This window comes from Canis aureus, chromosome 15 (genome assembly GCF_053574225.1).
Source record: "Canis aureus isolate CA01 chromosome 15, VMU_Caureus_v.1.0, whole genome shotgun sequence".
NCBI classification, from domain to species: domain Eukaryota; kingdom Metazoa; phylum Chordata; class Mammalia; order Carnivora; family Canidae; genus Canis; species Canis aureus.
The window spans coordinates 29,189,960-29,204,610 of record NC_135625.1 but is presented as its reverse complement, the minus strand read 5'-3'; the positions used below and the strand labels follow the sequence as shown (position 1 = coordinate 29,204,610).

Below are 14,651 nucleotides of genomic sequence, written 5' to 3'. Positions count from 1 at the left end.
CATGCTGATGTTTAGTATTGACAAAAATAAACTGATTGGACTTGTTGGATTATTTTGTGGATTAGATGTCATTAAAAATACCGATTTGTAAGCCAAAATTTGGTGAAAGAATTAAAGCAACAATGATGCTGATTTAGCTGTGCTTACTTACGTTTGTCACTTTAAATGAAAAATCTGTACTTATAATTTGTGGCCAAGATATCATAAAATCAAATCAGATGTCATTTTGTGAGGATTAGTGAATAGTGGGGAATTTTAATGGGTTAGAGGATTCATTAACTAATTTCCTCTCTAAAGGTAAAAGTAATTTTTTTATTTTCAGGAAACAACCAGTGACAATCTAACAAAATATTCATTTTATAGATAAGAAAAGTAAAACCAATAAGCCTGGCCAATTATATATAGAAGTATTTACATACAGATCTAATAAAAACTATAATAATGATGTATATGTAATGCATACTATGCTCCAGGAAGTGCTCCCAAGTACTTCACATGTGTTCACTTACTCAATTCTCGCATCTACTATATGAGATGAACATTCATATTACCCTCATGGAAGCCTAGAGAATGGAGAATACCCCGAGTAACCTATATAGGGCCACAATGCTGGGAGTGACAGATCTGGGATTTAGTTGGCTCCAGAATCCATGATCTTAACTATCAAAATATAATTCCTTTCTAAAGCTAGTTTCTGACTAAGGTATTATTTCTAAGTGAATATATTCTTCTAGAACATTTTGATATATAAATCACATGATCATCCCTCACAATATTGATATTAGAGAAAATCCATATATTCCTGTGGTTTGAAAATAATTTTCATTGAACTTATGTCCTGATTCTTTTTGGTTTTCCATAACATCTCTTAATAATTAGTCAAAATCAAAGTGTCTTTCTAGCAAGAATGTTTTGTGACAGGCATTGTGAAATCTTTGGATAAACAGATTAAATTAAACTTGTGGAACATTAAAAAAATGCTCATGGTTTAAACAATATAATAAACATTGTACAATAAATTCTTGATAGTAGCATAGTTATTATTAAGATTATGTGATTCATTTTAGAAACTATGCAATTTTATTCACTGCTTGCATTGCTGATGGTTTATTTTGCCATGATAGGTGATTAGTAAATATTTTTAGAAAAGTTTCTACACTTAAATTGTCTTGTAGCACATTGTATTGGATAAAATGCCGATGTCTCACTCAATCTGTGTATAGTAGCAGACTCAAAGTGTTTCTTTAAATGCTGTGCTGGCTTTGTTTCCCAGTACTTTCCTTATACAAATTCTGTGGGGGAGCCTGTGTGCTGTGTGTGTGTGTTATGTGTGTGTGCATGTGCACGCCTGCTTGCCTGTCTTGGATGTTGGAAATATACCGAGGTGGGCAGAAGAGTATCAACATAGTTAAGAGTCTTAGGGTCTTCAGTTTTCACTAAAGGATATCAATTTAATCATCAATTCACTTCTGAAATGAAGACTCAGACACAAACACTAACATTTTGGGCTCTCACTTCATCTGGCCAATGACAAGCTCAGGTGAAAATATATATCGTAAGGAATACTTAATAGACATATATATCATCACTTGCAGATAAGCTTAAATTTTTATTCCTGAATTACTTGAACCAGTAAACATGTTCTATTTTTTGCTCCCACAATTAATTTATCTCACTGTACTTCGCGGTCACACTCTGAGCATTCTTTAAAGCATGATGCCATACTATTAGCAGGCCTATGTTTCTTCTGATGTAGGGTTGTTAAAAATATGTACACTATGTCATCCACTTTTCTTTAAACAATGTGTACATTTTGCTCAGTGTATGTGAGAAAAAAAATACCTTGTTTTTCATAAAAAAACTCAGATGTTTCTCCTTAAACATAGTAGGATCATGTCATTATTCACATTTTTCTTTACACCTTTACTACTAGAAAGGTCAATATGGTTTAATTAATCATTATATAGGATACAAATACCTTCCATATGGATAAAGGATGTACTAATTTTTCATGTATTTTTGTATACATGTACCTTTTAATTTTTATCTCTATAAACTTATAGTATTTTTAAATGGTAGTTTCAGTATATGGACTTTATTATTAGTGTATATTGACTCAAAATCCTGAGGAAACAACAAAAATATTCTCCTTATAGAATCTTAATGCCTAATTGTTCTCATCAAGTACAACTTCTCTTATCACAAGTAAAACAGATTTGATTTTAGGTGTATATAGCTAATTGACAGCTGCTAGAAAAGGCACAGGACCAGTACTAAAACATACCTGCCACTCAATATGCCCACTCCCTGACTGGGTCTCTTGTGAATCCCCTTGGGCAACGTAGGACCTCAGACCTCAGAGGAAACCAAAGAGTCAACTCTCCTGCAGAAGCTGTCTATAATGGTTTTTATTTTATGTGGTGTTTAATCCTCAAATTGTGAATTATGAAAAACAAACTAGTACTAAGTCTTAGTATCACTTTGTTTAATTTATTGCAAATTACAGTCTTATTATCATATAGTAAAACTTATTTAAGGCAGCCATAACTCTAAGCTTTGAAGAAGTAATGAAGAAAGACAGAAAAATGAGAGATTACAGACTGTAATTAAGGTTTCTATATAATTTGGATATGTCACTGATTTCTGATAAATGGAAGTGAAGATATCCAAGATGAGTAAATGATTCTGACATTAAAAGTTAGCAGTTTCTAGCAGTGAACTTATTCTCCAAAATTTATTGAGCATTAAATAAGGAGAATTATAATGATATACATGATTTTATTTATTTTTATTTTTTTGATATACGTGATTTTAGATGAAGCATAAGATTGTGACTTAAAGCAGATTTTAAAAGTAAATATTTAGAACAATGACATTGCAATTATTTAATATCCAAATAGCATTAAAGTTTTACTGAGATGATGTTATAGATGTGACATTATGGACCTTCTTATCATGATTATGCCACAGGACCCACATAGCAGCTATTCTGGATTTCCCAAACGTGATTGAGTGTGACTGAAATTTAAATGAGAGAGAGTACCAAGAAAAGAAAAAAAAAAGTAAAACAAAACTAACTCTGCCCATTGATATTTATTGTTCAACTTTTCAGTTTATCCTCCTTTTATTTTTATCCTCCACTATTTGACTCTTGATGACTAATGACCAACTTCTATGATGTGAACATTATGTCAAATAAAATTGAGTTATTACAAATAAAGTACAATTATATTTTTTGGAAATACATATATACTAAAATATAAATTGTATTTTTGGCTTCATTAAAGCAAATAGCATATTGAAAGTGTTTCATGTACCTACAAAGTGAGTAGACACAAATTAATGCTTATAAATCTCACTCTTCACATGCCATGTTCTTGTGTAATTTAAAAAGAACTATTGGAAGCATATATTTGTATTAAGGTGCTCATTAATTTTTCATTAAGATAAGGAAAACTCATTCCTCAAGACTGTAATTTACTATTTATAATATACTTTTATATACACACATATATTATCAATATTAGGTAATTTCCCCACAAAAAAGTTCAGTATTCTAAAGATATTTTATAGTTATACACAAATCACATATTTTATTTATTTTACATAATTAAAACTGACTTTTTATTTGTCTGTTTTCTTATAAAAATGGAGTCAAATAATAATGCCATGTAATATGAATCACTAATATTTGACAATAATGAGAAAACATTAATAATATTTTATCATTATCATATTTATAACTTCTAAAGCTCAAACATCTTAAAATATAAATACTCTCAACACCAACTTTATAAGTAATTGGTAAGTTAGGATTTATTATATTCATTTAATAAGTCATTTCTAATTTACATTAGCAGATAATATTTCCTAGAAAATTATTTACCTAAAACAAAAGATACATAGACACATGATGTTATATCTCATGTGTTTTAGTCTGTTTACTATAACTTAACATACACTAGGAAGATATTTGTTAGGAAACTGGTGCATTTCATAATTCAAGAGTAATAACAACAAAATATATATAATTGTCTTATAGTAACATATTAACAAGAGTAAGAACTACCAAATAGAGGAAACCATAATTAACTTACGAAAAATAAAATCATATGCAAGATAGTTGGGATGAAAAAGAATGTCTAGCTTTATATTAGAGAAATAATATACTTTTGCTTTCCCTAATTTAAACAATCACACAAAGTTTTAAATGGAGTAAGATGGTCTGAGCAACCTTTACCCCCAAAGCACTCACCTACTGTCAGCTGTCCAGTTAACTGCCCCATGTGATTCCTTGCATTGACTGTTACATTCCTGTCAGACTGTAAGACCAGTGGACTATCCTGGGAAACATGTATAAAATAAAGAAATCAAATAAAAATAGAAATAGAGTCAAATTTAATATATACAACTATACTGCATTTGTTTGGGTATTACCAAAATTCTATTTCCTTGTTTTATATTAAGCATTTATTTTAACATCCCAAACACTGACTAAACAATATAAAACAATATGAGTGTTTCATAATGACTACTTGACAGGGTAGGGATGTTTCCACTTCAGAAAATGGACATTAACTATTTGATGCAGTAATTGCCAATTCCACCGATTATTGTCAGCACAACGTACAGGATAGTAACTCCTCCCCTCTCCATTTCCCAATGGAATATATGCCTACCTATGGAGATGTTTTAGACCCTACCCAAATGAGGAAGTTCGTTTTTAAGTTGAATTTGCAACTTTCAGATCCCAGCTTAAATGTCATTTTATCAAAATTGCCTCCCCAACAAATGCATTCAATCCCCAAACTCCCAGTCTCCATTTATTTTGTTCAAAGCATTTACCACAAGGCAGATTTATCTTGCATACGTATGTGTTTACTTAGTTTTGTTTGTTTATGTCACAAAAGGAAATGTCCATTTGACAGGGACCATGGCAGTCATCTGCATACAATTATATCCTCACTATTCAGCATACTGCTGAAAAATCTACTAGGTATTTACCAAGTGGGTAAGTAAATTTTCATAATAAATGATATTAACTTGTTTATTTACCTTATGTGGAAATGCCCTGTAAATCACAGAATGGTTTATATAGGGGGTATATAGAATATAAGAATGTAAGATGTTTGCCTGGAAGTTCTCATTTAGAATATTTAACCTTGACTATATGTTTACTTTTATCATTAATTTAACAGTGAAATAATTTATTGAATGATAATACCCACTGCCTTAGGAACCTGCATATTGGCCTTTTGCCACCACTACATAAGACAAGTAACTTACAGCTGCCTAAATTTTCATTTTTATGATCTATAACATAAGGAGGGTGATCATTTACAAACTGTCCATCCATTCCTTCATCAACTATTTATTGAGTGCTCACTGTGCATGCTGTAATGTCCTAGAGGTTTGAGACAGTTTAGTGATCAAAAGAGAACAATACCTGCCCTCATGGAGCTTTTAATCCAGGTAATAAAATTCTATGAAAATCTCTCCCAATACCATCCTTACACCTAGGTGATATGTCACTTCTATGTCAATGTAAACACACAAATGCTTTTATATACAAACCACATAAAAATTTTCATGATTAGGATTCGTGATTTGGATATACATAGACGGACTTTATAGGCTTTTTCCTAAAGCTGATTTGTACCACATCTGACTAGATGCAAAGCACTGAATAAAGAAATACACACACACACACACACGTACACATGCACACATGAGCTTTATTTTAAAGTAAGTTTTGCTACTCTGTGTAAACTAAGATTTGATTTTTTAAAATAAATTTTCCACATTTTGAAGAATACATTTATTCTGTAAAGTGAGACCTGATTGGACAAAAGCCACTATAGTTAATTTCATTCTCTATGTTTATTACCATAATTCATTTCTTGCGCTACAAATCAAAAGTGTTATCTGTACAGTTTCCAAAAATGTAATTAGTCCATTTATTCCATAGGTATTCCTATACTACAGACATCCATCTTTGAAAATATCTAACGTATTTTAAATTAATTCCATCTTTCCTTTCAAACAATATGTTCAAATTCTGGTTACAGTATAGGCAATGGACTAAGGACTGTATACGATTATAGCCAGTAAGGATACTGCACAAGGAACATGGTTCTTAAAAGCACACAAAAATTCTATTTTATGTTAGTAGAATTAATTACATGTAACTCACACATTTAAAAAGGGGTTTTGAATCAAATAAAATTAATGTGAAAGGAAGAAACAGCAGATGCCTATAAAGTAGCTTGTAGTTCAAAATACCATAAAAATATATTGACTGAAATTTAATTCAGATTGTTTTAATATTTTTATGAAATAAAATATGTAACGAATGTTTAGATTTTTAAAAGTTGATGACAGTATATGCTTTTATTTGCTTTGCTAAGCCTAAATTTCTGTGAACTATAGCATAAAAAGCATAACCTTTAACATTGTATAATTTCAAAACAATGTATGTATATTAAAATAATTATTGCCTTACTAAATATTTTAAGATGAGAGAATAGTCCTTTATAAAAGGCAATAAGAATTTCATCTGACTTAGTAGAGAGTTAGACTTGAGCTGGAAGTGAAAGTTTAATCATTATATGTCTTTATTTATAATATTTCAATCTACTTTTCTCTTACCATAACCATAGAAATGAGGTTCTCCCCTTGGCATTCATTCCTTCTCTTAACATGAGTCCACTAAATTTCCCTTCAGAATTAAATATTTATATCCAGATTTAAACTTCACTATGATAAAAGTAGCAATGTTTTTACTAAAACTCGAATCACGTACCTATCAGGGTAATGAACAATTCTCTATGCAGTAGTCACATGGACATTAATATATTATTATGTTATACCGACTTGTTAAAATAAAATTAACTGAATCAAAACAAGTGACTATTGGGGTGCCTGGCTAGCTCAAATGGAAGAGAATGTAACTCTTGATATTGGGGTCATGAGTTTGAGCCCCAAATTGGGGGTAGAGATTGAACAGGAGAAAGAAAGAAAGAATGAATGAATGAATGAACAAACACTTAAAGACAACAATTAGTTTTGTTAAACGAAATGTAATGCATGTGAGTTCATCTTCACTGAAAAATCACAGTATCATTTTCTGCATTATATATCAGTACAATAACATCTCTGGGGCTTAGAACCATGGCTTATGGATGACCCTGTACTAATTAAAATATACATATGTGATAAAAACACATGATAAAAATGATAGCAATACCTAAAGAAGATACAATCATTATCCATCTGTAAATCTAATACTAAGCACTTTTCATTTAAGTAAAAATTAGTACCAAAAAAGTGACATTTAAGAATGCTTTATATCTCCTTTCTTGTGTTCATCTCAATCTCCACTAAGGAATCATTGCTTTCCACTCTCTGCTCTACATTCCCTCCTTACAGTCCTTGGCATAACATTCTTGTATTTCAAGACTTTGAAAGCTGGGGTCCAACTTCAGACATTAAAAGAAACCTAGCAGTACTGTTAGAGCTTATTCTTGCTGAACACAAAGGAAAGAAGCTGATTCGGTAGTATCGTCTGATGGAGTTGGAATAAGACATACTAAATTCTGTGTAAGGGTAAGTAAGTAGGTGGTGTATTATTCCGCACAATATACTAATAAAAATATCTTTATGGAGAAATAAAAGGCTTCATCTTTTGATTCAAATATCTGCTCTCCAAAACCAACAGATTTCTTATGGCAGGTATTACGGTGGGTATATCACAGTGATTTGGAGCTGCCTGGCATATTGGCTGTAACTCTCAGAAACCCCTCTGCCTTCTTAGCTACTCTTGAGACAAGCATGTTGGAGACAGGGAGAAAAGAACTGGTACCATGAAGGGGACCTGAAAGCCCCCATTTATGATTCATCATGCACACCTTCTTTATGCCAAAGGCCTGAATGAAACCTTACTAATAGTTTTAGGAAAATAATGCAATATTTCTTATTTCAATGTTTTTGTCAGAGGCAGTGCAAGTGACTAAGGTAAAAAAAAAAAAAAAAAAGACTCTTTTCTTCTCATTTGCTTATCTTAAACATTTACTGATTACCTGCAGTGTGTCCAGCTATTTGCTAGTTACTGGGTAAAACAACAGAAACAAGAGATACTCACTTTTTTTTCTTCTGGAGTTCATAACCTACCACATAAAGCTAGACAATAACCACATAAATTTAAAAAAAAACAAAAACAAAACAATGAAAAAACCCAGAGAATGCTACTAGTGGTAAGCTGTTGTAATGGAGACTTTTCTCACAAAGTATCAGTTTTACTGATCTCCACATCAGTTTTTGTGCACATATTAGGTGTTGTATGTATAGAAGGCATTTCAGCTTCAGATACTTGTCGTTTCACCCCTATTAAGTTGTAGATATAGTTGTCATAGGAGCAGCAGCTAGCACCTACTGGCACTTCCTCGCGCCAGACTCCATTCTAAACACTTTACAGGTATGAACTCATATTGTCAGTTGCTTAAAATAAAACCACCCATGAAAGAATCAAAAACTAAACAGGTTGCAAGACAGACAGTGCACCCCCTGTTTGAGTTCAAATGGTAAGTCTGCCAAACACCTTCTGCTTGGGTTGGCAAATCATTCAACATCTCTGTACTGTGATTCCTTCATCTGCAAATAGGGCAATAACACAGAATTTTGGGGCTTTTTATAAGGAATTAATGAGACCATATACACAAAATACTTCAATTAGTAGCTAGCCTTTGCTAAAGGAACTATTAGTGTTTGCATTTATTATTTATTCCTCACTGTAATTATAGTATTCTACTAATAATAGTACCAGCTACTATCACTTCTGTTTTGCAAATGAATAAACCTCCATAAAGAAAGTATAAGTCACTTGCTCTAAATCACACAGGTAATAACCTACAGACGAAGTATTTGAACCCAGCAATTTGAACTAGAATCTCCCACTGAGACACTGCCTCTTTGGTGGTGATTAAACTCTAGGCTTTCTACAATGTCATACCAAAATGTGAAAATAAGTTTAAAACATAAGTGAAGAAAGCATGATTTAAAATTAAACACTGCAATCTCTAAAAGGACAATCTGACACATACACTGTCTTGGAATGTAAGACGTGAGCTCTGCACTGCCAATCATCCATGTTTCAGTAAGAGTCTGGTTCATGTTGCCCTATTTTGTTTTCTCAGGTTCTAGAGCAAGAGTATATGACCCTGAACTGCCCTCTATACACATATTTTAGAATGTATCACTTATGAGAGTCTCCCTACTTGCTATACTGAGAGAGAACATAATTAATGATCCATCGTGTTTGGTGCAAATGGCATGAATTTGACATGTCATTCTCGAATTTATACAGTTTGGCCTGAGGTTTACCAGGTGAAGTTTCTCATCTTCACTGACAGAAATGTTATAAATTTGCAATAAGCGTATATCACTCCCCAAATCCTCTATTTTGCTTTTCCTCAATATTCAATCAGCTATGTTAGAACTGTCTCTTCAATATCCCTTTCTTGTTTTTTGTGTAACCATCCCCGTAACTGACTCATAACTCACATTGCAACAACGACATTCTCCTGACATTAATTCTTCACATCCAATGGTATTTTTCTAAAACATCTTTAAAGACATTGGCATGTTGGAATTAAAACAAAACAAACTAAAAACATCTACTGATTCCTTATTCCCAGCTTGGAGAAAAAAAATCACATTCCTAACATATAAGATACTAATTTATAATATGATCCAATTCTGTTTTCTAGCTTGGTTTCATACCCCTTCACCAGACAGAATGACACAAATTTCCCATGTTTCTGAAAGTATGCTACTTCCGTGCCTTCTCATCTTATGTTCCCCATGCCTGAAATTCTTATCCACTTCTCCATAATTGGCAAAATTATAGATATTTTTCTAGTTCCAGCTCACAGTTAGATCGCTTGTGAAGCATCCGTGCTCTTCCAGAATTAAAATCCACCTCCCACTCACCAGTTTCTCAATCAGCGTTGATGTCTATCACGGTACTTGTCACAAGATTTTTGCCTTGCTTTGTTTTGATCGTTCCTTTGTTTATATCCTCCGTTAGACTGGACTGTCCTGAAAGCACAGTGTGTTGTCATTTTCTTTTACACATGCAATCTTCTGAACGCATAGTTTGTGTCCTGCTTGGCACCTAGTTCATGTTCAATAAATGTCTGCTGAGTGAATGAATTGAAGTGAGCACATTTACAATATAATGCACTCGGGCTACCTGTGTTTGCCTGCATTTGTGTTCAGGCCACACAGAACTTAACCAAGCTCTTGCAAACTTTTTTCCCCACCACAGCAAGGTTTCTACAAAACCATGTATGTGGAACAAGTCCTATCACATTATGATGTGATTTATAGTCATTATCTCTGCACAAGGCAGACTTCATCCCTTTCCCTAAGCATTTGATCCACTTAAGAAGCTGAAAAACAAGCAATTTTTTAATTTTTTGGTTAAGAAAACAATTACTTGAAATTTTGTTTCCTTCAGAATGCAAAGCAGAAGTACTGACCATGAAAAGGAATCTTATCTACAGATGTTAAATTAACTTCCTTAAATTCTCAGTGCTCACATCTTAACCTGAATATGAAGTAGTGAAGGGGAGAGAGCATAGATTCACCAATCAGCTTTTCTGTGCTTCTACAGAAGCACAATACTTTATTCCAATACTTTTATTGAGAATGCATCATTTTCATTAGTTTTTTTTTTTTGTTATAAATTATTAAGGCATGGAGGTCACTATAAGGAATATCTTGTGAGAATGACCTATGACTTCTAGGATGGCTCTTCTAGCTCCTTCTTGCCTCTGTAAAGCCACACAGTAAACAAAGTAGTCTCCACATACTCCTCCTGAGGGCCACCTTATCCCAACTGCTATGGATGACTGTGTCTTCACAATAATGCCACCAGGAGCAGTTTTGCACACAAGGTCCATTCACAGGGAACCTTCGGAGATCATGCCACTGTTTATCATTCAAATTGTTCCAACTCAACCTTTATCCATGGATAGGCTTAGAAAACGAATGCTTCTTGAATCAGTATCCTAAAAGGGAAAGGTATTATCTTTACCTAAATTCATAAAGATCCATATCAATGAAAGGCCACTGTTGCTTTAACCAGGTGACATTAAATTCTCAGGTGACATTCACTGCACCAGGGAAATAGTTTCTTCTTTCCATCTCTTTGTTGAGTTCCTGCTTTGCCTTTTTAGGTGCTCTTTCAGTTTCTTCAGGCTGATTTTGCCTTCCCAGGAGTTTGAGGGTGCCAACCTTTTGTTCACTCTCTGCCTAACAAGAGCCTTAATGACGTCTACCCCAGTTGATGAGGTAAAGGAGACTGGGGGTTGCCTCACTAGAATGTATAAATTGTACTCACTCTGACAGGCAGAAAGAAACTTCAGAGTATATGCAAGTATCTTCTGTTTAACTGGTTCATATGCCCTAAAAAATTAAGAGAATCAATCCTCTTAAATCACTTATTTATATGGAACAAGGACCTATTTAAGTTTTCTAGAAATGGAACTAACCAATGATGAATTAGTAAGTATTTCAGGACAAGGACAATACAAAGCTTTCCTACTTTTTTTTTTTTTTAATTTATTTATGATAGTCACAGAGAGAGAGAGAGAGAGAGAGAGAGAGAGAGGCAGAGACACAGGCAGAGGGAGAAGCAGGCTCCATGCACCGGGAGCCCGACGTGGGATTCGATGCCGGGTCTCCAGGATCGCGCCCTGGGCCAAAGGCAGGCGCCAAACTGCTGCGCCACCCAGGGATCCCGCTTTCCTACTTTTTTTGTAATGAAATACTACAGGGTATGCTACATAAGTGTTGGTAAATGAAACAGACTTTATCTCATATAAATGCAAAAGATGAGGAAAAATAGAGAGTTAAGCAAGGTGGTATGTCTCAATTAAATTGCTTTTCTTTTACCTTGCTTGAAATTGGCACTAAAGAAGGGCATTCTTAAAATATTTAAAAAAATGCCTATGTTGAGGAAGGGAATGGGGTAGAGAATGTGAAAGAAAAATAATTTTTGGATTTCACTTAGAAATGTCTTCATTCTTATTAGTTAAGTTTCTTCTAGTTAAAAACAGGAAAAACAACAAGAACAATAACAACAAATCTTTCTCTTAAATTCTAGTTGGTTGATGAAGCACTTCTAGTATCCAAAATAATAGGACCAACTTTTAATTGATTATGTGTATATGGCACGCATGCCTATGCGTGTGCATCTATGCTGTTACTGAAACAGCTGAGAGAAATCAGAAATATGATTATGACAAACATTTTTCCCTAGTAACAAAAGATAATGGGGTGACAAAATAGTTAATAAGAAAAACATTTGGTTATAAAATTAAATAAGTACAACACAATTATAGTACCTGTGATGGTTACTTTAATATATCAACTTAATGCGGTCAGGGGTACCCAGATATTTGGTTAATCATTATTCTGGGTGTATCTGTCAGATTTTTTTGAATGAGATTAAAATTAAAGTTAGTAGACTGAATAAAGCAGATTGCCTGCCTCGATGTGTATTCGCCTCACATCCATCAAGGACCTAAATAGAACAAAAGAGATGGGTAAGATAATTTGTTCTTTGTGCCTGAATGTCTTTGAACTGGGACATCAGGCTTCTGCTTTCTACTCAAACTCAGAGTAGAATTTATACCATCAGCTCTTCTGGTTCAGGTCTTTAGACTTGGACTAGAACTATACCATTGGTTCTCCTGGGTCTCCAGCTTTTTTACTGCAGATCCTAGGACTTCTTAGCATCCATAACTATGTGGGCCAATTCCTTATAATAAATATATAATTATACATATTATTATAAAATAATATAATAATGCATATATTTTAGAGAGAAAGATAAAGAAAACCTATAATAGGTTATAATTTTTGTGTAGATAATTTTTGTATTTGATTTATCTCACAAAAACCTATATATAGACTCTCCGGAGAATCCAGACTAATATAGTATCCATATTAATTACTAAAGGAACATGGTAGAAATATGTATATGAATATTAGGCATAAAACTGACCCTTAGATGGCATGTATTGTGATTGTATGATTATCTATGATTTTCCATGTTTTGAAACATTTTGCTAACTATGGTTATACCTTTGATAAGACAACTGTGCAAATATATGCATATATATAGATATATGTGTGTATATATATGTATATATATGAATAAATCCTCACTCAATTTGTATAATCATTACTTTGAAAACCTATAGCAATTTTCATCTTTTCTTTGTCAACTAAATAAAATGGTAGAAAGTATCCCTGGGATTACTTTTTCAAAGGACAATAGCACTTTCAAGCTTCTGACATTTTTTTTTTTTATGTTAAGATAATATAAGGAATAATCTTTGGTCTCTCTTTTTTATTCCCTTGGTCTCTTAACAAGAAAATCTAATGACAACAGGTTTTTGGGCTAGAAGAAATGTGAAATTAATTATACTTTTTTTGCTGTATAAAAATGGTAACCTAAGCATCTGTGGTCAGTGAACATCTAGAATATGTCAGACCAATTAGCACATGACAGGACTACAGAAATTACTCTAACCTGATTCTTAGAACTTTGTAATGCTCATACAAATCATCTGAGGATCTTTCTACATTCAGATTGGGGTGAAGCCTGAGACTCTTCATGCCTAACAATCTCCCAAGTGATACCATGGTACTTATCTGCAGATGACTGAATAGTATGGGATCTGTTTGGTTGAGGTGTAGGAATAGAGAGCTACTTACTAGAAGCTTCTATATATTTTTTTTAATTTTTATTTATTTATGATAGTCACAGAGAGAGAGAGAGAGAGGCAGAGACACAGGCAGAGGGAGAAGCAGGCTCCATGCACCGGGAGCCTGATGTGGGATTCGATCCTGGGTCTCCAGGATCACGCCCTGGGCCAAAGGCAGGCGCCAAACCGCTGCGCCACCCAGGGATCCCCTAGAAGCTTCTATATTTACAGTGTGGCCTGAACCCATAGATCAAGCAGAAAATTGCAGCTGTCTCAGAAAAATTAGTTTTGAACTATTCCCCACAGCATGGCAAGCCTATGTTTAACCCACAGATTTATAAATTAGGATGTGTTTGCCCTCTGCTTCCCAACCTCCATGGGAAACACTAACCCGTGACATTTTTTTCCTGTGCACACAGCAGTCAGGCAATGTTTTCTATTCTTTCTTGTAGATGGTATGGCCATACAACCAAAGTTGTAGTCAGGGAAATACAGGCAGAAGTGATATAAGACATTTGTAGGCCTGAACTACCAAAGCCTGCCAGCCGCATGCTAACTTTTCTGTTTCAGGCCTCAGGTGTTGTGGCACAAAGCGTGGAGAAAACCTAGGCCTCTAAATGGCTGTGTGGGTCTGGGACACCAGTCTTATCAATGCTACCTGATTGGGAACTGACAGATAAATCATTTTTGTATTTGAATTAACTGATGAGATACCAGAATTATTTGTTAATAGGAGTATGCCTATTCTGATACAGTATCCTTCATTTTCTTCTAGAAGGAGGTGACCATCTCAGTGTGTCCACCCAAGGCCACCCCACCTCAGTGCCCTCCCTCCCTGTCTTAAATTTTCTCCACATTCCTCTCCTTCAATAATCA

General features: G+C 33.8%; 1 protein-coding gene across 1 annotated transcript in view; it reads right to left on the bottom strand.

Moving 5' to 3' along the window:
- Positions 1-14,651, bottom strand: part of SGCZ (sarcoglycan zeta) — a 461,347-nt gene that overhangs the window by 122,098 nt on the left and 324,598 nt on the right. The window contains exon 3 of the mRNA XM_077848954.1: positions 4,256-4,343. Within this exon, the coding sequence (XP_077705080.1) occupies positions 4,256-4,343 (88 nt within the window). The remainder of the gene's footprint in view (positions 1-4,255; positions 4,344-14,651) is intronic.